This window comes from Petromyzon marinus, unplaced genomic scaffold (genome assembly GCF_048934315.1).
Source record: "Petromyzon marinus isolate PM22_M1 ecotype Great Lakes invasive population unplaced genomic scaffold, UKy_Petmar_22M1.pri1.0 PM_G_Scaffold_36, whole genome shotgun sequence".
Lineage (NCBI taxonomy): Eukaryota > Metazoa > Chordata > Hyperoartia > Petromyzontiformes > Petromyzontidae > Petromyzon > Petromyzon marinus.
In genome coordinates this window covers 1,845,883-1,870,438 of record NW_027422939.1, presented here as the reverse complement: position 1 = coordinate 1,870,438, position 24,556 = coordinate 1,845,883, and the positions used below count along the sequence as shown (strand labels likewise).

General features: G+C 50.1%; 2 protein-coding genes across 2 annotated transcripts in view; one reads left to right on the top strand and one right to left on the bottom strand.

The window, feature by feature from the left end:
• The window catches only part of LOC142915886 (uncharacterized), a 26,961-nt gene extending 23,208 nt beyond the window's left edge, over window positions 1-3,753 (bottom strand). The window contains exon 1 of the mRNA XM_076061524.1: window positions 3,541-3,753. The gene's annotated coding sequence lies outside the window, so the exon portion shown is untranslated. The remainder of the gene's footprint in view (window positions 1-3,540) is intronic.
• Window positions 1,971-24,556, top strand: LOC142915860 (uncharacterized). Its single transcript, XM_076061489.1, has 7 exons — window positions 1,971-1,991; window positions 9,003-9,635; window positions 12,824-12,924; window positions 20,303-20,339; window positions 21,903-22,086; window positions 23,100-23,206; window positions 23,726-24,556. The coding sequence occupies exons 1-7, from the start codon at window positions 1,971-1,973 to the stop codon at window positions 23,957-23,959; spliced, it is 1,317 nt and encodes a 438-aa protein (XP_075917604.1). The 3' UTR covers window positions 23,960-24,556.

The window sequence follows — 24,556 nt, the reverse complement described above, 5'->3', positions numbered from 1 at the left end:
TCTACATAGTGGGTATTACTTCTCGTACATAATACTGATACTAACGTTATTCACCTTAAATTACACTACATCTTGCCATTTACGTGACTTTACAAAAACCATAGAAATTAATTCCAGCAGTCAAGAAGCTTAACCGAAACTAAGTAATACCTCTAAAACTGAGGACACCAATAAATTACTCTAGTATAACAGCACGGGTCCGCGGATACTGACAGGGGGACGAAATAAAAAAAACCCTAAGAAATACGTGGTGATTACAATGTTAAATCACAAATCTTGGGAAACATTAACCAAATAATAATTATGCAGTATTAAACCGAGGGTTATCCAGAAAAGATGAGGCGAAATAAGTCACACACAACCAAGATAAACTGTATCCCATAGGAAAAGACCCTCCCAACCGTCTTTGTCTTCCCGCAGCACGGCATAGCAAAGAATGTAACGCCCAGAGCGAGGGAAATTACTCTTGTATTGCAGGGGGGCATCTGTGTTCCACAGATGAAATGATGGCTTGGGGAGAGACACAGATGGCTTAATAAATGACACACACACGGACACACATACAACTCCCCCCCCACAACACAGAGCGAGATCATAGAAAGTTCCGGTCCTTTGTGAGAAGGCGAGTAGAGAAAGAAATTTTGGCATAAAAAGAGAGACACGGGCAATACATTGCAACACAGCTACCAGCGGCAGAAGACGGCGGTCATCAGCTACCGAAGATGACCAGCTACCGAAGATAACAGCCAGCCACCGACGCAGGAGATCACCGCCGACGCAGAAGAAGACTCCGCAACTCATCCAGGATGGTGAGGCTCGCCGAGTAGCGACATGCTACGCCGTGCGAATTCAGCGCCGTCCGAAGAAGTATCGCTCGAAAATCATTCTGCTCTGGGCGTCGACTCACAAGAGCCACTGCAGTTCGAGCTAAGCTGACCAGAATTCCAGCGTCATCCATCGACGAACGAAAGCATCGTTCGTCGCCAGAGAGCCGGAGCCGGCGCGCACCAAGCAAGGGTGTCAGCTGCCAGCGGAAGAGCTGTGGGTGCTACCTGACGACGGGGTCATCGCGTCGTGCCGACTCTTCGGACTGGCTGCGGACCGAACTCCGGCCGCCCGTGTGAGAGGAGAACCCAGCTATCCGTATGACATGCACGCCGCCACGCATTGCAATGCATCACCTGGCATCTGCTTGACACAAATAATTGATCAACAACACATCCCCACTCAACCCATACCATGCCCACTCAACACATATACACGAATCATTACTAAGAAGACTCATGATAAGTGCGTCAAGTATCAACTGATAACGAAGAACACGGTTGCCATTGGGTTACGGGGAAACGGTCGTGTAGAAGTATTTTTAGTAGTTATGTTTCTTTTTGATTTGCATAAATATTATCAACGAATTCATTGATGAAAACTAAACGTTTAAAAACATAAGTTACGAATTCACACACTCACAGGGAGAACACTGCGTTGAAATCTTCCTTTGATCACAGAATCTGGCCCGTGAATGTATTGAAACCTCAGCCAATTAATGAGTATTTGCTGAAGCAGGCCTACTGCTGCACACCATGGTTTCAACATTTCGTTAACTTACGTAATCTTGCCCATGGATTCATTGCCGTATACGTTTTGCCTTCGGGATAAGTTTCTTTATTGCCTTCGTGTGAATGTCGTTGCATGAATTTTTTAAGGACTTTTATTCCTTTTGATTTAAAGCTTTCGTGACTGCAGTAATTCATATTCTTAGTTCTTTCGGTAAAGTCAGGTTGAAGGGAAACAATAAAATAATAAAATATATATAAAACAATAAAAATTCTCACGACGTTTGTGTTATGGTGGAAACGTCGTGAGAATTTTTATTGTTTTATATGTTTTATTGTTGCCCTTCAACGTGACTTTACCGAAAGAGCTAAGAAGGACTTTTATTCCTATTTGCCGTATATGCTCGTGTTACTCTGATGAAGCAATCGTTTGTTCCGGTACCCAGTAAACAAACGTGATCATTGAGGGTTAAATGTATGAATCCATGAAGCCTTAGCCAATTGATGAGTATTTGCTGAAGCAGGCGTACTGCCACACACCCTTGTTCCAAGACATTTCGCAATTACGTAATCTTGCTCATGAATTAATTACCGTGTACTTTGCCTTCAGGACATGTTTCTTTATTGCCTTCGTATGAATATCGTTGCACGAATTTTTAAGGAGTTTTGTTCCCTATCGCCGTATATGATCGTGTTACTCTGAGGAAGTAATCAATTGTTCTGGTACCCAGTTAACAAACGTGATTATTGAGGGTTAAATGTATGGATCAATGAGGGGAACATCTCCTGGAATACTGTGTTGACAATTTCAAGCATAAGAATTCGCATATTAGAGTGTTAAAGTTTTGTTTAGAAATTAAAATTGCTTAACACAGCAGTGTTTGAGTGTTTATTTCCTAAGTTAATTCTTAATTACAAGAACTGTATCCTGCGGTGAGATTTGAATTTGGAGACCTGAGATAACACACTAATACATAATCAGTAAATGTTAAAGCGAGAATAATTGTATCATAGCGATCGATAATACGAACCTAGACAACAAAGCCGAGCTCAATCTAGCATACTTACATCACACCTGCATAACTTCATACAATTAATTGTATGCCGATTGATGATACGACCCTGGGCAACGAAGCTAAGCCTAATTATCATAACTGTATACATTAGCATAATAGCATGCGTTCGCATAAATTAATACGTCATATCTCCACTTAGCATAATTTATGCACATAATTGAAACATTAACATAACTTTGGATAATTACGCATAAAATTAAATTAAATTTTATTATTTACATCAACATTTTCATACAATAATCCTCAAATTAGTAAAAAAAAATGCACTTACAGTTTAAGGGGTGACTGAAGATTTGCCATCTAACGATCTCTGTATAATTAAATTATTAAACACCTTAGGTGGGTGAACAAATTAAAGATTAAACCTTTAGGCCTAAGGCTTGAGGCCTACTAACATGTTACTAGGCGAAGCTTTCGGCGTGAGAATCCTCTAATTAGTTAAAAATGCACTTACAGTTTAAGGGGTGACTGAAGATTTGCCATCTCACGATCTCTGTAAAATTTAATTATTAAACATCTTAGGTGGGTAAGTAAATTAAAGATTAAACCTTTAGGCCTAAGGCTTGAGGCCTACTAACCTGTTACTAGGCGAAGCCTTCGGCGTGAGAATCCTCTAATTAGTTAAAAATGCACTTACAGATTAAGGGGTGACTGAAGATTTGCCATCTAACGATCTCTGTATAATTAAATTATTAAACACCTTAGGTGGGTGAACAAATTAAAGATTAAACCTTTAGGCCTAAGGCTTGAGGCCTACTAACCTGTTACTAGGCGAAGCCTGAATCCTCAATTACGTTTAACTTATAGGTTAAGGATGTTTCATGAGAACATTTATTACCGGAAGAAATCCGATTATCTATGAAGCTCTTCACCGCCGCACATACACAAAGACACATTTAAACGATTCTTACTTTTTTGGGTGACGATATTCCCCCACGTGCTAAGAGACTCTCTCGCTCCTCCCAAGGCTCTCAGCTCAACGTCGCCTTTCCCAAGACGCCGATTCTGCCGAGTCGAGCAGAGAACTTTAAACTCCTTCACCACGTCCGAGGGGATCAATAACCAACAACCCCCTCAACGTAAAACTTGTTTACAAAACATCGGGCGGTCACCCGTGGGTCAACCCATGTTGAATGGAGGTGGTGGGGGGGTAGGGGTGTAACCCCGTTTACAATCATCCTTGTCAGTAATATTATGATTGTCATTGCTATTTTCATTGTTGTTACAATTATTATAACTATTTTTTATTGCACTTAAAGGTGACTGCCAACCTACCATGGAAGATATCTGACCGTGTCTGAGCCGACGGAGGGGGCCGACGGAGCCGAGGGGGCCAACGGAGCTGGGGGGGCCGGGGGGGCAACGGAGCCAGGTGGGGTCGACGGAGTCGGGGGGGGGGGCGACGGAGCTGGGGGGGGCCGACGGAGTCAAGGGGGGGGGCGGGGCGATGGCGCAAGCAGAGGGAGCCGACACTGACTTTCTCACACATCATGCACTGACTCACTCACACCATGCACTGACTCACACATCATACACTGACTCACTCACACATCATACACTGACTCACTCTCACATCATACACAGACTCACTCACACATCATACACTGACTCACTCACACCATGCACTGACTCACTCACACATCATACACTGACTCACTCACACCATGCACTGACTCACTCACACATCATACACTGACTCACTCACACATCATACACTGACTCACTCACACATCATACACTGACTCACTCACACAATGCACTGACTCACTCACACATCATACACTGACTCACTCTCACATCATACACTGACTCACTCACACCATGCACTGACTCACTCACACATCATACACTGACTCACTCGCACATCATACACTGACTCACTCACACATCATACACTGACTCACTCACACAATGCACTGACTCACTCACACATCATACACTGACTCACGCTCACATCATACACTGACTCACTCACACCATGCACTGAATCACTCACACATCATACACTGACTTTCTCACACATACACTGACTCACTCACACCATGCACTGACTCACTCACACATTATGCACTGACTCACTCACACATCATACACTGACTCACTCACACATCATACACTGACTCACTCACACCATGCACTGACTCACTCACACATCATGCACTGACTCGCTCATCATGCGCTTACTCACTCACACATCATACACTCGCACAACCACTGACCCATTCACTCATCATACACAGGTTCACTCATTGTTTGCTGGCTCACTTGCACATCATACACTGACTCACTCATCATGCGCTAACACATCGTGCGCTGACTCACACATCATACACTCACACTGCCACTGACTCGCTCACACATCATACACTCGCTCACACATCATTCACTAACTCACTCTTCATACGCTGACTCGCACATCATACACTCACTCACTCTGCTGCTGACTCACTCACACATCATACACTGGGAGTGTCGTGCTGCCAGCTATGGCTGCAGTTTTTTTGTCGTACGTGTTATGTATATCGTTTATTGTTAAATTTAAATTCACAGTTCCTATGATTACTGTTGTTACATTGTTTTTACAGCTTTATTTTGGTGATTCGAAAACATATGGTTAATCTAAATTGTCTTATGGTTGTTGTTGTTGGCTTGCACCACATTGATTTTAACACACAGCGTTTTAACATGTTTTTTTGCGTGGAATATTTGCTGGTTTATTCCAGAATGTTTCTGTTACGCATTGTCGCTTTAAGATGTTCTGTGTTCAAATTTAGTTTGTTGCGGTTGCACCTGACTTAAGAGCCGCATGGCTCACAGGGCTATACCTAATAAATGAAACTTGAAAACTTGAAACTCTCTCTCTCACGCAAATGCCAGACACAACGCAGATGATCGCCACTGAACGCTGCCACCGCCCGATGTCGACCACCACCCCCGGGTTGAAGTCTTCAAGTGGTTTTGCCCGTGGCCATGGCAACGGGGGCTGCTGGAGGCTCCACGAGGCTTGGAGGTCGTCGTCATGGAGATTAACACTCGTCATCATCATCGTCGTCATGGAGATTTACAAACTCGTCATCATCATCATCGTCATCATGGAGATTAACAAACTCATCGTCATCGTCATGGAGATTGACAGACTCATCATCATCATCATCTTCATGGAGATTTACAAACTCGTCATCATCATCGTCGTCATGGAGATTGACAAACTCATCGTCATCATCATCATCATGGAGATTTACAAACTCATCATCATCATCGTCATGGAGATTTACAAACTCATCATCGTCGTCATGGAGATTGACAAACTCATCGTCATCATCATCATCATGGAGATTTACAAACTCATCATCGTCATGGAGATTTACAAACTCATCATCGTCGTCATGGAGATTGACAAACTCATCGTCATCATCGTCGTCATGGAGATTTACAAACTCATCATCATCATCATGGAGATTGACAAACTCGTCATCATCATCGTCGTCATGGAGATTTACAAACTCGTCATCATCATCGTCGTCATGGAGATTTACAAACTCAACATCATCGTCGTCATGGAGATTTACAAACTCGTCATCATCATCGTCGTTATGGAGTTTGACAAACTCATCATCATCATCGTCATGGAGATTTACAAACTCGTCATCATCATCGTTGTCATGGAGATTGACAAACTCGTCATCATCATCATCGTCATGGAGATTGACAACCTCATCATCATCATCGTCGTCGTCATGTAGATTGATAAACTCATATTCTTAGCTCTTTCAGTAAAGTCACGTTGAAGGGAAACAAAAAAATAATAAAGTATATATTATATATATTTTATTATTGAAGGGAAACAATAACATAATAAAATATATATAAAACAATGAAAATTATCACGTTTCGACCATAACACAAACGGTCGTCATCAGGTGTGCCGGTTTCGCATTTATTTATTTATTTAAACCGGTGTATTTATTTATTTATATTTAAAAAACGCCAGCGCCACGCGCAGCGATTTGGCAGTTTATTTAGAAGGACTAGTCCATCTATTTTCTGAAAAGAGGAGGGGGGAGACGAAAAATTAATGTATGCTGTCTGAAAGCCACTGTAAGCGTGAACAATCAATTAAGACCTGAAATGGTTTATCAAATCTTTCCAATGATTGCTAAGCCAGAATCCATCTTCTCGGTTGAAATTGTCTCTGTGCTTGTATATGTGGATAGCCTCATGAACGAATCTCTCATGGTAGCCAGATGGCTTACAAAGAACCTGTCTTGGAAAAGTCAATGTCATGTGAGCCTACTGAATTATAACAATGATCTGCCACGGCCGAGGTGTTGGTCCTACCGTGTTTAAGGTCTGCTTTGTGTTCACGAATGCGGTCCGAGATGTGGCGTTTGGTTTCTCCAATGTAACTACTACCACAGAGGCAACTTAGTTTGTAGACACCAGGGTACTGTATGTCCAGAATCACATCTTTTACAGACGGAACCAGATCACCGATTTTATGTAATGTGTTGAAACGGACCTGGATCTTGTGTTTATTCAAGATTTTGGAGATCTTTTTTGTGATCCCCGCAATGTAGGGTAAAGTGATGGTTTTGAAAGGCTCCTCAAGAGGGTCCTTCTTCATGGTTTGAGTGATAGCTTTGCGGATTGTATAGTCGGAGTAACCATTAGCCTTAAGAGCTTGGTGTACGTGCTTGAGTTCACTGCCTATGTGTTCCTGGTCGGATATGCATTGGGCTCTATGATACTCTTGATGAGAGAATTCTTCTGTGATGGATGGTGGTGGGAATCCGGTTTCAGATAAGCATCCGTATGGGTAGCTTTCCTGTAGACAGAGTGGCTCATTGAACCATCAGGTCTCTTTTTAATTAGGACATCCAAAAAAGGCATCTTGCCATCTATTTCGACTTCCATGGTAAATCTGATGGCTGGGTGTATGGAATTGATGTGGTCGAAGAATTGGTCTAGAGCAGGCCGGCCATGTGGCCAGATGACAAAGGTGTCATCCACGTACCTTTTCCATAAGGTTGGGTGCAGAATGGCAGTCTGGATGGCGTCAGTCTCAAATTTCTCCATGAAAATGTTAGCTATAACCGGAGATAGGGGGGAGCCCATTGGGGTGCCCTCAGTTTGTTTGTAGAAAGTTCCATTCCATTGTTAAGATGTTCAAACACCAACTAGAAACCTTCTTCAAGGAATCAAGTTCTGCTTTTACCACGTACTTGTTAACATGCAAACAAACATGCTCTGATAATTATATATACAATGTCTTTGAAACTGATCAGCCTACACCAGAGAAGTCCTTCTTGATGGCCTAGTCTCATCCGTTTACAGACCAGAGAATGCTGCGTGGTGACGTCACCACGCTCAGGTTCATCTTCTTTGGTTCTTTCGGTAAAGTCACCACCACGTAGAATGAGAATAAAATAATAAATTGATAAAATAAAATAACACAATAAAATTCTCACGACGTTTTCGGCCACAACACAAGCGGCCTTCATCAGGTGAAGGGACGAGACTGTCTGGAGGACAGCGCTGGAGCGAACACAGCCAAGCTCAGACCGCGACCTTTAAGCTGTGTGAGAAGAAACAGAGCGCATTGACAAAGGAATTAGCATATAATGTAGCATTGAAATAGCTGAGTGATTAGCTTGTGACTGGTCACAGAAATGGCTATGTTAAAGTCAAAGCCTACACATCCACAGAGGCACCCCTTGACAAAGGAATTAGCATAGAATTTAGCATTGAAATAGCTGAGTGATTAGCTTGTGACTGGTCACAGAAATGGCTATGTTAAAGTGAAGACGCTGTGTGTGAAGACGCTGAGTGTGAAGACGCTGTGTGTGAAGACACTGTGTGTGAAGACGCTGAGTGTGAAGACGCTGTGTGTGAAGACGCTGTGTGTGGTGACGCTGAGTGTGAAGACGCTGAGTGTGAAGACGCTGTGTGTGAAGACACTGTGTGTGAAGATGCTGAGTGTGAAGACTCTGTGTGTGTAGACGCTGTGTGTGGTGACGCTGAGTGTGAAGACGCTGAGTGTGAAGACGCTGTGTGTGTAGACGCTGAGTGTGAAGACGCTGTGTGTGAAGACGCTGAGTGTGAAGTCGCTGTGTGCGGAGTCGCTGAGTGCGGAGTAAGCGAAGTAATAGTGGGGAGTGGAGAGACAAAGGTGGCGAGCGAGCCGTGGCGACCTGGATACTGTGGAATGTGGAGGACGTGCTGAGAGTTGTAAATAAAGCGGCGTTCGAAGAAAGACAGAAGTTGTCTGAGTGAAGTCGAACACTACAAGTCTATAGGCGGTGCTTATCAGCTGTACGAAATCTGAGCCTCGCCAAACACGTGATCGCCTATCCGCGCTACGTTTTTCTAAAAGCGCCCCAAGTGGCCAAAAGCGCGCGAAATTTTTTTTCATTTAACGGCCTTCACCACCACCATCACCACCTCCACCTTCACTACCACCACCACCATCACTACCTCCACCACCACCTTCACTACCACCACCTTCACCACCACCTTCACTACCACCACCTTCACTACCACCTTGATCACCTTCACTACCACCACCACCTTCACTACCACCACCACCTCCTCCTTCACTACCACCACCTTCACCACCACCACCACCCCCACCACCTTCACCACCACCACCTCCACCACCACCTCCTCCACCACCTCCACCACCTTGACCACCACCTCCACCACCTTCACTACCACCACCACCACCTTGACCACCACCACCTTCACCACCACCACCTCCACCACCTTCACCACCACCTTCACCACCACCACCACCTCCACCACCTTCACCACCACCTTCACCACCACCACCACCTCTACCATCACCACCACCACCATCACCACCACCATCACCACCACCTCCACCATAACCACCACCACCTCCACCACCCCCCAGGGAGTCGTTATTGCCGGCGTCACCTTGCCACGACAGAGCAACAAGACCCTCAAGACCCCCCCATCCCCTGGACATCTGCGGAGCGTTGCACCGGTGAGTCTGGGGAGACCCACAGACTCACCACACAGAGACTCATAGACTCACCACATAGAGACCCATAGACTCATCACACAGAGACCCATAGACTCATCACACAGAGACCCATAGACTCATCACACAGAGACCCACAGACTCACCACACAGAGACCCATAGACTCACCACACAGAGACCCACAGACTCACCACACAGAGACCCATAGACTCACCACACAGACCCATAGACTCATCACACAGAGACCCATAGACTCACCACACAGAGACCCATAGACTCATCACACACAGAGACCCACAGACTCACCACACAGAGACCCATAGACTCACCACACAGAGACCCATAGACTCACCACACAGAGACTCATAGACTCACCACACAGAGACCCATAGACTCACCACACAGAGACCCATAGACTCATCACACAAATACTCATAGATTCTTCTAGATTTGAAGCTTTCGTGACTGCAAGGATCCATACTCTTTGGTTCTATTTGGTAAAGTCACGTAGGTAAAAAATAAAACAACAAAAAATCACGACGTTTCGGCCACAACACAAGTTGCCTTCATCAGGTGAAGGGACCGGACTGTCCAGATGACAGCGTTGGAATGAAAACAGCCAAGCCCAGGTCGCGTCCTTTAAGCTGTGTGGGAGGAAACAAAAGCGCCTTGACAAAGGAATTAGCATAACAATGAGCACGATGTACGTAGGAGGTACATGATGGACTGGCGCGGGGGTGGGGGAGTTTAAGTAATGTTGGTTTGAAGGGAAAATAAGCAGCTGTGAAAGTTTGGGATACCACTACTTGAAAAAAGATACTGTACCATTGAAAATTAGTTTAATGTTTGGTTTGATTTATAAACATCTTTCCAATGATTGCCTAATTTGAAACCATCCTCTCGGTTGAAATTGTGTCCGTGTTTGTAAATCTGAATTGCCTCGTGAACAAATCTCTGATAAAAAAAAAACCCGTGGTTTTGCAGAGAACCTTGGTATTGAAGAAAACTATATCGTGATCACCCACAGCGTTGTAACAGTGATCAGCTACGGCAGAAGAATTCGTTCCGCCGTGTTTCAAATCTGATTTGTGCTCGCGAATTCGGTCAAAGACATGTCGTTTCGTCTCCCCGATATAGCAATCACCGCAGGTACAACTCAATTTGTAAACCCCGGGGTACTGTAAGTCAGGAATGACATCCTTCACGGATGGGATCAGATCACGGATTTTGTGTACTGTATTGAACCGGACCAGGATCTTGTGTTTGTTTAGAATTTTGGAGATCTTTTTAGTAACACCTGCTATATATGGTAGTGTGATGGTTTTTATCAGAGTATCAAGTGGTTCAACTTCATTGGGTGCTTTCGTGACTGCAGTAATTACTCTTTGGTTTTCTTCGGTAAAGCCAGAACATGCGTTAATTGTGTTTTGACCGACCCTCTGTGCTGCATTATATTGTTTCCAAATTTTTACTAAATCTTGTCCAATTTGATGCACTTCTCCATCTCTCTGTGTTTCCTCTCTCTCTTAAATTTAGCTCTGTCCCATGTGTGTGTCTCTCTCTGTGTGTCTCTGTGCTGGCTCTCTCTGCTTGGATGTCTGTAATATGTGTCTGTGATCTGTACTCTATCACTCTTAACCTATAATTTAGCAATGTTTGAAATAACTTAATCAGCCAGAACATGCGTTAATTGTGTTTTGACCGACCCTCTGTGCTGCATTATATTGTTTCCAAAATTTTACTAAATCTTGTCCAATATCATGTGCTTCTTCATCTCTCTGTGTTTCCTCTCTCTCTTAAATTTAGCTCTTCTATACCTGATGATGATTGCTTGCATTGCAATCGAAACGTCGTATGCTATTATGTTATTTTATATTATTATTTCTTATTTCTACGTGACTTTACCGAAAAAAACAAAGAGTATCAAGTGGTTGTTTCTGTATGGAGGGAGAAACAGCTTGGCGAATGGTACGGTCAGAGTATCCGTTCCTCTTGAGGGCCAGATGTACATGTTTTAATTCACTGGTCAGGTGGTGTTGGTCCGAAATGCAATGAGCCCTGTGGTATAACGTTTTGATGAGAGAATTATTTTGAGCTGGGTGGTGGTGGGAATCAGGTTTCAAGTAGGAATCTGTGTGGGTGGGTTTCCTGTAGACAGAATGCCCCAATGAGCCATCAGGTCTCCTCTCAAACAGAACATCCAAGAATGGCAGCTTGCCATCTTTCTCCACTTCCATGGTGAATTTGATGGCGGGGTGTCTGGAATTGATGTGGTGTAGGAAAAGGTTCAAAGCTGGGAGGCCATGTGGCCAAATGACAAAAGTGTCGTCTACATATCTCTTCCACAGGGAAGGTCTGAGGGTGGAAGTCTGGATGGCGTCTGATTCAAATTTCTCCATGAAAACGTTAGCTGTCACTGGTGACAAGGGGGATCCCATGGGGGTACCCTCATTTTGTTTGTAGAAGGAGCCATTCCAAGTAAAGTAGGTATTGGTGAGGCAGTGCCTAACCAGCGCAGGTGTATCGGGGTCTAGTCCATGTTGGACCAAATTTTCAATTATTTCAATGGTATCGGGAACTGGGACCTTGGTGAACAGAAAGACCACATCGAAGCTGACAAGGATATCGTCAGGGGACAGTACAACGTCTTTGACCATAGAGACCAATTGGGCTGAGTTAAGTACTGCTGAGGTGGTCTTGCCAGTGAAAGGCAGCAAGGTATCTGACAGAAAACGGGCTAGCCTGTAGGTAGGGGAGTTGATCGTTGATACGATGGGTCGTAGTGGGGTGCCTTCTTTATGAATCTTGGGAAGACCATAGAATCTAGGGGGTCTTGCAGCAGAAGGTTTTAGGGAGGGACGTTTAGTTGGGTCGATTAGGGAGGTCGAACTTGTGATGATCTTGTTGGTTTTCATCGCCTTCTGTTGACCAGGGTGGTACTGTGACCCCTCCACAGTCACCTCCACGTGACCCAGCCTTTTGTTGACCAGGGTGGTACTGTGACCCCCCCCCCCCAAAGTCACCTCCACGTGACCCAGCCTTCTGTTGACCAGGGTGGTACTGTGACCCTCCACAGTCACCTCCACGTGACCCAGCCTCCTGTTGACCAGGGTGGTACTGTGACCCTCCACAGTCACCTCCACGTGACCCAGCCTTCTGTTGACCAGGGTGGTACTGTGACCCCCCACAGTCACCTCCACGTGACCCCGCCCCCCTCCGCCTGGCAGCCCGGGTTCGGAGTTCAACTCGTCGGCGTGGATCCTGCACCATGTTGACGCTCCTCCTGCTGCTGTGAGTCAATGTTACATTAATCTCCCATAGGTATCAATGTCACTGGTAGAAACCTGGTTATTAGACCACCAGCCCACAGGGGGGTATTGTTGTGTCCATCCGTCCGTCATGCATCCAAAAATGGGAGGGGTGGGGCTGGGTGGGGAGGGTGGGGAGGGGAGGGGAGGGGCTGGGTGGGGAGGGAGGGGCTGGGTGGGGAGGGTGGGGAGGGGCTGAGTGGGGAGGGGAGGGGTGAGGATGACCCTGCTGAGACTGCGGTGCCTGAAATATTGGAAGAAGTCACCCCCTGTGAGTGGCTGGCTGAGGTGCCATCTGTTGAGGAAGTACTGAAGGCGATCCAGAGTCTGAGACCAGGAAAGTCACCGGGCAGAGATGATCTCCCAAGCGAAATGCTGAGGGAGGGTGGCGTTTGTGCACAGACTGCCCTACATGACATCATAACAACAGTCTGGACCACTGTACGGGTTCTGCAGGATTGGAAGGATGCCCTTGTGGTCCCTCTGTTTAAGAAGGGGGACCGCACAGACTGTAACAACTACAGGGGCATCTCACTCCTCAGTGTATTGGGAAAGGTCCTGGCAAGGATTATTCAACATTGCCTTGCCAGGCACGCTGAGGAGAGGCTTGCGTAGCTCCAATGTGGTTTCAGGAAAGGGCGGTCCTGGACCAATGCCATATGATCTGACCGTTTGCTAAAGCAGAGGTGTAGGGAATTCCAACAAGACCTACGTCTCTGCTTTATTGACCTGGTCAAGGCCTATGATACCATCAGTAGGCCTTGGCTCTGGGTTGTTCTTCGTGCTTTCGGAGTCCCCGATCTGCTGCTCATGATCAGTGAGGACCTTCATGATGGTGAGCGTGCCCGGGTAAAACTAGGTGGCCGGGTGTCAGAGCCATTCCCTGTACACCTTGGGGTGCGACAGGGATGTCCTTTGGCTCCCACATTATTTAACATCCATTTTGACCACATAGTTCGTGAAACCATTGATGGCTGTACCAGAGGAATTTCCATCTGGTACAGATATAATGGGAGGCTGATCGATGCCCGGGTGTGGTCAAGGGATGGCACCCTATTGCTCAACCACGTTATGTATGCCGATGATTTGTTAATAGCTGCTCATTCAGAGGAGGAGTTGGAGGCGCTGCTGTTGAGACTGGAGCATGCCACTAAGAGATGGGGCCTTACCATCAGCCCCACCAAAACTAAGCACCTGCCTGGGTATTTTGTACCATCGGACACTCCACCCCCACAACTCCCAATCGAGTGATGGGGCAGTTGTGGAGAGAGTGGAGAGTTTACCCATACCTGGGCAGTGTGCTTATGACCGGCTCCGGTTTGACAGCAGAGGTCTCACTCTGAATCAGTCGAGCGGCATTAACTTTTCATCAGTTGCGTAACGCTGTGTGGAAGCTACCTGGTCTGTCGCTCCGCACTAAGCTTCAGGTCTTCTCGGCCACGGTCATTCCCTCCCTTCTCTACGCTTGCGAAACATGGACCCCCCTAATGGAACACCTTCGCCGGTTAGAAACATTTAGGCTGGCCTGCCTACGATCCATCCTGGGTTTAACCAGACTGGATTGTGTGAGGAGCTCACAAATCCTTGAAAGATCTGGGCAAGGTCCCATCGGTGAGCTCCTCCGGCGGGGAAGGCTACGATGGCTGGGTCATGTAGCTCGCATGCCCAGCCACCGCCTGCCGAAACAGCTTTTGTTCGGCCGGATTGAGGGGGCTAAGCGGGCATGGCACGGGCTAGAGAAGAGATGAAGTGATGTGGTACAAGAGGACGTGGAGCTGAGTGGACTTGCCGATGACTAGTACCAGTGTTGTCAAGATCGGCCTCTGTGGAGGAGGCTCGTGAAGGACGCTACTGGGCAGTTGGAGGTAGTCGCCCTCCAACAACAACGGAGGGCGGAGGAGCGACGCTCAGAACAATGAGCGGAGTGCCGGGTGGCTAAAGCACAGCAGGTTGGCACAGTAGGGGGCACAGGTGATGCATCAGCCAGTCATTTCAGTCAGTCGACCCGTGGCACCTGGGTCTGCCCCGTGACCTCCTGCCCGTGGGCGTTCGACACTTCACGTGGCCTCAGGGTGCACATAGCCTGGCACAAGCGTCGTGGTGACGTCACCGCCACTTAGTGGCGAATGGCGGTTGTTGTTGTGTCGGTGAGTGTGTGACCGAGCGTGTCTTCGTGTGCCTCTGTGCGAAGGGGGCGGTTGCTGTTATTTTATGGATTTGTGGGCATTCGACACTTCACGTGGCCTCGACGTGCACCTAGGCTGGTCCTCGAGCAAGCGAGCAAGCAGTTTGGCGGCACGGCATGGTTCACCGCCTGCGCGGGGCGTCTGGGGCCGGGCCCGAGCGGTGGAGGTGAACGCCAGCGGCACTTGCCTCAACAGTCCACGTAGGCTGTACGTGGGTGTAAGTGTGTAAGTGTGCGCGTGTGTACGTGTGTGTGTGTACGTGTGTGTTTACATGTGTGTGTCCGGCAAAACAACCCCCTACCTCCTCGCGGTGCCGGACGGGCAACTCTGTCGTGGACAGTGCTGTGGGGGGAGATCCAATTTTGATTGGCTCCTCCCCTCATGGCATATGTGTCCACCACAGGGGCTAAACGGGGGCTCTGGACGGGTGCGAGGGGCTGGTAACCCCTCCACCTTCAATTAATTACCACGAAACCACGAGTTAAACTGAAATATGTAACTAATAAGCTTGTGCCGGAGGCCCCGGGGGGCCAGGCGTCTATGACGTCTCCTGGCCAAACCCCAATTGGCGGAGCCAGGAGATTGAATATCTACCCTCGGGGCTCCTCCAGAAACAACGAAAAGCCACTACAGGTGGCCACGTGGAATGTTTTAACGCTCACTGCGGAGGAGAGGCTGCCACTCCTCTGTCGGGAGCTGGAACGGTACCGCCTGGATCTATGCGGCATTCAGGAGGTCCGGTGGACTGGCTCTGGCTCCTGCCACCATGAGGGGTGGACAGTCCTCTACTCGGGGCAGCAGACTGCCAAACAACAGGATGTTGCTCTTCTTTTGAACAAAAGAATGAAGAGGGCGTGGGAGCGTGGCGGTGAGGTGTGGGAAGCTGTAAGCCCCAGGCTACTTTGGGCTCGCCTTCCCATCAACCGGAGGTGAGGAATGGTGGTCGTGGTTACTTATGCCCCCACCGAAGATGAACATCCGTGGAGGGATGCAGGCAAAGCCGATGAGTCAGATGCCTTCTATGACCTCCTGTCACAGGTGCTGGCTAAAGTGGCCCCTCGGGATAGAGTCATCATGTTGGGTGACTTCAATGCCCGAGTTGGTCATGATACTGGCACCTGGTCTGGAGTGATTGGAGGGCATGGGCCAGATCAGCTCAATAACAACGGTAGGTGGCTGCTAGATTTTTGTGCAGCCCATGGGCTTGTAATTACCAACACGCTGTTCCGGCATCGGCGCATCCACACAACATCATGGATGCATGCCGGGTCCAAGCAAGAACATCTGCTGGACTACATAGTGACGGACCAGCGGATGCGAGCCCATGTCCTTGACACCAGGACCTACCGTGGAGCTGATCTGCCCTCTGACCATCGACTAGTCATCTGTAAGATGCGCCTGCCATTCTTCCACTCCGGTGGTGGGTGTACACCCAGGACCCCATTCCGACCTAAAGTGGCCTGGTCTCAGTTATCTGATGAAAGTTGCAAGCGATAATTTAATCATCGCTTGCGGCTGGGATTGGCATCGTCCCCGACTCCTCCTGATGTCGAGGGTAAATGGGCGAGGTTTTGGACTGTGACTCATGCAGCTGCAATGGCTGCTTTGGGTACGCGGTCCAGACCTCCCCAGAGACCCTGGCTGACAGAGGAGGTGTTCAAGATGGTTGAAAAAAAGCGACAGGCCCACTGTCATCGGCTACAGAATCCCATGTCAGAGAATGAGGAGGCTTACCGCAACCTTCGCTCGGAGGTTCGGAGAGCCGTGAGGCGCTTCAAAGATGGGTGGTGGTCGCGGGTTGCTGAGGAGATGGAGTCTGCCTCAGTGGCCCGTGATCACAAATCTCTATTTAACTCCATCAAAAAGTAACCTGCAGTGCCACACCTATTACCATCATTAGGGGAAAAAACGGTGATCCAATCTCCGACCCCCAGGAACAGGTTTGCAGATTTGCTGAGCATTTCTGTGAGGTTCTGGGGGAGGGAAAATCCCTCAGCCAGGAAAACATCGTGGCACAAAGTGAGGATGACCCTGCTGAGGCTGCGGTGCCTCAAATATTGGAAGAAGTCACCCCCTGTGAGTGGCTGGCTGAGGTGCCATCTGTTGAGGAAGTACTGAAGGCGATCCGGAGTCTGAGACCAGGAAAGGCAGCGGGCAGAGATGATCTCCCAAGCGAAATGCTGAGGGAGGGTGGCGTTTGTGCACAGACTGCCCTATATGACATCATAACAACGGTCTGGACCACTGGACGGGTTCCGCAGGATTGGAAGGATGCCCTGGTGGTCCCCCTCTTTAAGAAGGGGGACCGCACAGACTGTAACAACTACAGGGGCATCTCACTCCTCAGTGTGCCGGGAAAGGTCCTGGCAAGGATTATTCAGCATCGCCTTGCCAGGCACGCTGAGGAGAGGCTTGCGGAGCCCCAATGCGGTTTCAGGAAAGGGCGGTCCTGCACAGATGCCATATTTTCTGTCCGTCTGCTACAGCAGAGGTGTAGGGAATTCCAACAAGACCTACATCTCTGCTTTATTGACCTGGTCAAGGCCTATGATACCATCAGTAGGCCTGGGCTCTGGGTCGTTCTTCGTGCTTTTGGAGTACCTGACCCTCTGCTCACGATCATTAAGGACCTTCATGATGGTGAGCGGGCCCGGGTAAAACTACGTGGCCGGGAGTCAGAGCCATTCCCTGTACACCTTGGGGTGCGACAGGGATGTCCTCTGGCTCCCACATGATTTAACATCTATTTTGACCACGTAGTTCGTGAAGCCTTCAATAGCTGTACCGGGGGACTCTCCATATGGTACAGATATAATGGGAGGCTGATCGATGCCCGGGTGCGGTCAAGGGATGGCTCCCTATTGCTCAACCACGTTATGTATGCTGATGATTTGGTAATAGCTGCTCAGTCAGAGGAGGAGTTGGAGACGCTGCCCCTGAGACTGGAGCGTGCCACTAAGAGCTGGGGCCTTACCATCAGCCCCACCAAAACTAAGCACCTGCCTGGGTATTTTGTACTATCGGACACTCCACCCCCACAACTCCCAATCGGTGATGGGGCAGTTGTGGAGAGAGTGGAGAGTTTCCCATACCTGGGCAGTGTGCTTATGACTGGCTCCAGTTTAACAGCAGAGGTCTCACTCCGAATCAGTCGAGCGGCAATATCTTTTCATCGGTTGCGTAAAGCTGTGTGGAAGCTACCTGGTCTGTCGCTCCGCACTAAGCGTCAGGTCTTCTCGGCCACGGTCATTCCCTCCCTTCTCTACGCTTGCGAAACGTGGACCCCCCTAATGGAACATCTTCGCCGGCTAGAAACATTTAGGCTGGCCTGCCTACGATCCATCCTGGGTTTAACCAGACTAGATTGTGTGAGGAGCTCACAAATTCTTGAAAGATCTGGGCAAGGTCCCATCGGTGAGCTCCTCCGGTGGGCAAGGCTGCGATGGCTGGGTCATGTAGCCCGCATGCCCAGCCACCGCATGCCGAAACATCTTTTGTTCGGCCGGATTGAGGTGGCTAAGCGGGCGCGGTACGGGCTAGAGAAGAGATGGAGTGATGTGGTACAGGAGGACGTGGAGCTGAGTGGACTTGCCGATGACTGGTACCAGCGGTGTCAAGATCGGCCTCTGTGGAGGAGGCTTGTGAAGGACGCTACTGGGCAGTTGGAGGTAGTCGCCCTCCAACAACAACGGAGGGCGGAGGAGCGACGCTCAGAACAACGAGCGGAGCGCCGGGTGGCTAAAGCACAGCAGGTTGGCACAGTAGGGGGCACAGGTGGTACATCAGCCAGTCATCTCAGTCAGTCGACCCGTGGCACCTGGGTCTGCCCCGTGACCTCCTGCCAGCGGGCGTTCGACACTTCACGTGGCCTCAGGGTGCACATAGCCTGGCACAAGCGTCGTGGTGACGTCACCGCCACTTAGTGGCGAATGGCGGTTGTTGTTGTGTACGTGTGTGTACGTGTGTGTGTGTACGTGTGTGGGGCAGTTGTGGAGAGAGTGGAGAGTTTCCCACACCTGGGCAGTGTGCTTATGACCGGCTCTGGTTTAACAGCAGGGGTCTCACTCCGAATCAGTCGAGTGGCAATATCTTTTCATCGGTTGCGTAACGCTGTGTGGAAGCTACCTGGTCTGTTGCTCCGCACTAAGCTTCAGGTCTTCTCGGCCACGGTCATTCCCTCCCTTCTCTACGCTTGCGAAACGTGGACCCCCCCTAATGAAACATTTTCGCCGGTTTAGGCTGGCCTGCCTACGACCCATCCTGGGCTTAACCAGGCTGGTTTGTGTGAGGAGCTCACAAATCCTTGAAAGATCTGGGCAAGGTCCCATCGGTGAGCTCCTCCGGCGGGCAAGTCTGCGATGGCTGGGTCATGTAGCCCGCATGCCCAGCCACCGCATGCCGAAACAGCTTTTGTTCGGCCGGATCGAGGGGGCTAAACGGGCGCGGCACGGGCTAGAGAAGAGATGGAGTGATGTGGTACAGGAGGACGTGGGGCTGAGTGGACTTGCCGATGACTGGTACCAGCGGTGTCAAGATCAGCCTCTGTGGAGGAGGCTCGTGAAGTACGCTACTGGGCAGTTGGAGGCAGAGGAGCGACGCTCACAACAAAGAGCGGAGCGCCGGGTGGCTGAAGCACAGCGGGTTGGCACAGTAGGGGGCACAGGTGGTGCATCAGCCAGTCATCTCAGTCAGTCGACCCGTGGCAACTGGGTCTGTCCCGTGACCTCCTGCCAGCGGGCGTTCGACACTTTACGTGGCCTCAGGGTGCACATAGCCTGGCACAAGCGTCATGGTGACGTCACCGCCACTTAGTGGCGAATGGCGGTTGTTGTTGTGTTGTGTGTGTCTGTGTGTACGTATGTGTGTGAGCGGTGGTGCAGCGGTTAGCGCTACGAACCCGGCGACCCGGATTCGATTCCCGCTCACGGCCAACACCGGTGGCGATTATTTGAACCGGTCCTGGGACTCCCCTAGGTCGACTCAGCCTCAAATGAGTACCTGGTACGGTGGGTAAACGTCGCCACTGGGAAGACAAAGGCGGTCGGGCGTTGTGCTGGCCACCCACCCCCTCGTGTGCCTTTCCGGCCTTCATAGGTGCTGCTTGCTAACGGCGCTCGCCCCTACAGTCCGTTAAGGCTACACGGGGGATCTTTACCTTTGTCTTTGTGTCCCTAGGTGTTCGTTGTCACCCGCGCTCTACCTGCAGGTGCAGGTGAGCGAGAGCGCCCGGTACTGACGCACGTGTCCCTCTACACCTGTCCGTGTCCGTGCCGTCAAATCCTTACGCCGTCCCGGGCGAGGGCGTAGATCTTCACGCAAGGGGATCCCGGCTTAGTCTCTGTGATTCTCCACAGAGACCCACAGACTCACCACACACAGAGACTCATAAACTCACCACACAGAGACCCACAGACTCACCACACAGAGACCCACAGACTCACCACACAGAGACCCACAGACTCACTACACAGAGACCCACAGACTCACCATACAGAGACCCATAAACTCACCACACAGAGACCCATAGACTCATCACACACAGAGACCCATAGACTCACCACACAGAGACCCATAGGCTTACCACACAGAGAGACCCACAGACTCACCACACAGAGACCCATAGACTCACCACACACAGAGACTCATAGACTCACCACACAGAGACTCATAGACTCACCACACAGAGACCCATAGACTCACCACATAGAGACCCATAGGCTCACCACACAGATACCCACAGACTCACCACACAGAGACCCACAGACTCATCACACAGAGACCCACAGACTCACCACACACAGACCCATAGACTCAGCACACAGAGACCCATAGACTCATCACACAGAGACCCATAGACTCACCACACAGAGACTCATAGACTCACCACACAAAGACCCATAGACTCACCACACAGAGACCCATAGACTCACCACACAGCGACCCATAGACTCACCACACAGAGACCCATAGACTAACCACACATAGACCCATAGACTCACCACACAGAGACCCATAGACTCACCACACAGAGACTCATAGACTCATTACACAAATACTCATAGACTCACCACACAGAGACCCATAGACTCACCACACAGAGACCCATAGGCTCACCACACAGAGACCCATAGACTCACCACACAGAGACCCATAGGCTCACCACACACAGAGACCCATAGACTCACCACACAGAGACCCATAGACTCACCACACACAGAGACCCATAGACTCACCACACAGAGACCCCTAGACTCACCACAACACAGAGACCAATAGACTCACCACACACAGAGACCCATAGACTCACCACACACAGAGACCCATAGACTCACCACATACAGAGACCCATAGACTCACCACACACAGAGACCCATAGACTCACCACACACAGAGACCCATAGACTCACCACACACAGAGACCCATAGACTCACCACACACAGAGACCCATAGACTCACCACACAGAGACCCCTAGACTCACCACAACACAGAGACCAATAGACTCACCACACACAGAGACCCATAGACGCAGCACACACAGAGACCCATAGACTCACCACACACAGAGACCCATAGACTCACCACACACAGAGACCCACAGATTCACCACCGTCTACGTCCACGAGTCTCCGTCTACCTCCACGAGTCTCCGTGTATCTCCACGAGTCTCCGTCTACCTCCACGAGTCTCCGTCTACCCCCACGAGTCTCCGTCTACCCCCACGAGTCTCCGTGTATCTCCACGAGTCTCTGTGTATCTCCACAACCCCCCCCCAGCTGACCGAGTCCACGTCCTCCTCGGCGAAGTTTGAGCGCCACGTGTTGGAGGCTTCGCGTGTCAGCGACGAGCTGTCGCGGCGCCGCGTGCGCACCTACCAGCTGTACTCACGCGCCAGCGGAGCCCACGTGCAGGTGCTGGGCACACACGTCGTGGCCCGCGGGGACGACGGGGACCCCTACGGTGAGACGGGGCGGCGGGGCCCATAGACTCAGCACACACAGAGAGAGACTCATAGACTCAGCACACACAGAGACTCATAGACTCAGCACACAGAGACTCGTAGACTCAGCACACACAGAGACTCATAGACTCAGCACACACAGAGACTCATAGACTCACCACACACAGAGAGAGAGCCATAGACTCACCACACACAGAGACTCACTACACAGAGACCCATAGACTCATCACACACAGAGACCCATAGACTCACCACACACAGAGACCCATAGACTCACCACACAGAGACCCACAGACTCACCACACAGAGACCCATAGACTCACCACACAGAGACCCATAGACTTACCACACAGAGACCCATAGATTCACCACACAGAGACCCATAGACTCACCACACACAGAGACCCATAGACTCACCACACAGAGACCCACAGACTCACCACACAGAGACCCACAGACTCACCACACAGAGACCCATAGACTCACCACACAGAGACACCCACAGACTCACCACACAGAGACACCCACAGACTCACCACACAGAGACCCACAGATTCACCACACACAGAGACCCACAGACTCACCACACACAGAGACCCACAGACTCACCACACAGAGACACCCACAGACTCACCACACAGAGACCCATAGACTCACCACACACAGAGACCCATAGACTCACCACACACAGAGACTCATAGACTCACCACACACAGAGACCCATAGACTCACCACACATAGAGACCCATAGACTCACCACACATAGAGACCCATAGACTCACCACACACAGAGACCCACAGACTCACCGCACAAAAGTTGAAGCGAAATAAAATTGTATTTTTGCGAGGCTGACACCAAATAATAGTCAGCGTCCACCAACGAAATGACGAGGCCCCTCTCCAGCTGGTGGAGGCCCCTGGCCTGACTCCGGCCCTGCCTCGTCGTCGTAGCGGCCCGCCGTAGATGACTCCGAGCGCGAACGCCACGGTGACGACTCCATCCCTGCTGCAGCGCTGCTCCAGGCCGAGATGGATTCGTTTGGCGGGAACATTCGGCTCCGCGGGGTTCGCACCAAGTACCACATCTGCATGGACAGGAATGGCAAGCTGGTGGGCAAGGTAGGCGGAGGCGACACTCACTCAACCACTCACTCACTCACTCGCTCACTCGCTCACTCACTCACTCGCTCGCTCAACCACTCACCCACCCACTCACTCACCGACCCAACCACTCACCCACTCACTCACTCGCTCACTCACTCACTCAACCACTCACCCACTCACTCACTCAACCACTCACTCACTCAATCACTCACCCACCCACTCACTCGCTCACCCACTCACCCACTCACCCACTCACCCACTAACTCTCTCAACCACTCACCCACTCACTCGCTCACCCACTCACTCAACCGCTCACTCACTCGCTCACCCACTCACTCACTCACTCATCTACTCACTCGCTCGCTCCCCCACTCACTCACTTGCTCACCCACTCACTCGCTCACCCACTCACCCACTCTACTCGTTCACTCGCTCACGCACTCATCCACCCACCCACTCACCCACCCACCCACTCACCCACCCACCCACCCACTCACGTCCTAACCTCCGCCCCGCCCCGCCCATCGCGGGCAGCTGTCCGGGCGCTACCGAGGCTGCGTCTTCAGCGAGCTCTACCTTGAGAACCATTACACGGCGCTGCGGTGCGCCCTGCTGCCAGAGCGCTACGCCGCCTTCGACCGGAGCGGGCGCGCCAAGAACGGCGGGCGGACGACGAGCCGCTGGCTGGTGGCTCACTTCCTCAAGAGGCCCGCGAGGGGCCAATCACAGAGGCCGCCCTCGGCCACCTTCTGGGTGGTGGGGTCGTGACCACCGTGAGTCTGTGGGTCTCTGTGTGGTGAGTCTATGGGTCTCTGTGTGATGAGTCAATGGGTCTCTGTGTGTGATGAGTCTGTGGGTCTCTGTGTGTGGTGAGTCTATGGGTCTCTGTGTGGTGAGTCTATGGGTCTCTGTGTGTGGTGAGTCTGTGGGTCTTTGTGTGGTGGTGAGTCTGTGGGTCTCTGTGTGTGGTGAGTCTGTGGGTCTCTGTGTGTGGTGAGTCTATGGGTATCTGTGTGGTGAGTCTGTGGGTCTCTGTGTGTGGTGAGTCTATGGGTCTCTGTGTGGTGAGTCTATGGGTCTCTGTGTGTGGTGAGTCTATTGGTCTCTGTGTGGTGAGTCTATGGGTCTCTTTGTGTGGTGAGTCTATGGGTCTCTGTGTGTGGTGAGTCTATGGGTCTCTGTGTGTGGTGAGTCTATGGGTCTCTGTGTGGTGAGTCTGTGGGTCTCTGTGTGGTGAGTCTATGGGTCTCTGTGTGTGGTGAGTCTGTGGGTCTCTGTGTGGTGAGTCTATGAGTCTCTGTGTGGTGAGTTTATGAGTCTCCGTCTGTTCTTGTTTGCGTTCAATAAAAGTCAACGAATTGGTTG

What these genes read in the sequence shown, in the direction of transcription:
- LOC142915860 (XM_076061489.1), top strand. Translation starts at nt 1,971, where the DNA reads ATGAAGCAATCGTTTGTTCCG. An exon ending in TGAAGCAATCGTTTGTTCCG is followed by an intron (nt 1,992 to 9,002) that starts GTACCCAGTAAA and finishes TTTTTCTAAAAG; the next exon opens with CGCCCCAAGTGGCCAAAAGC. An exon ending in CGCTCTACCTGCAGGTGCAG is followed by an intron (nt 20,340 to 21,902) that starts GTGAGCGAGAGC and finishes ACCCCCCCCCAG; the next exon opens with CTGACCGAGTCCACGTCCTC.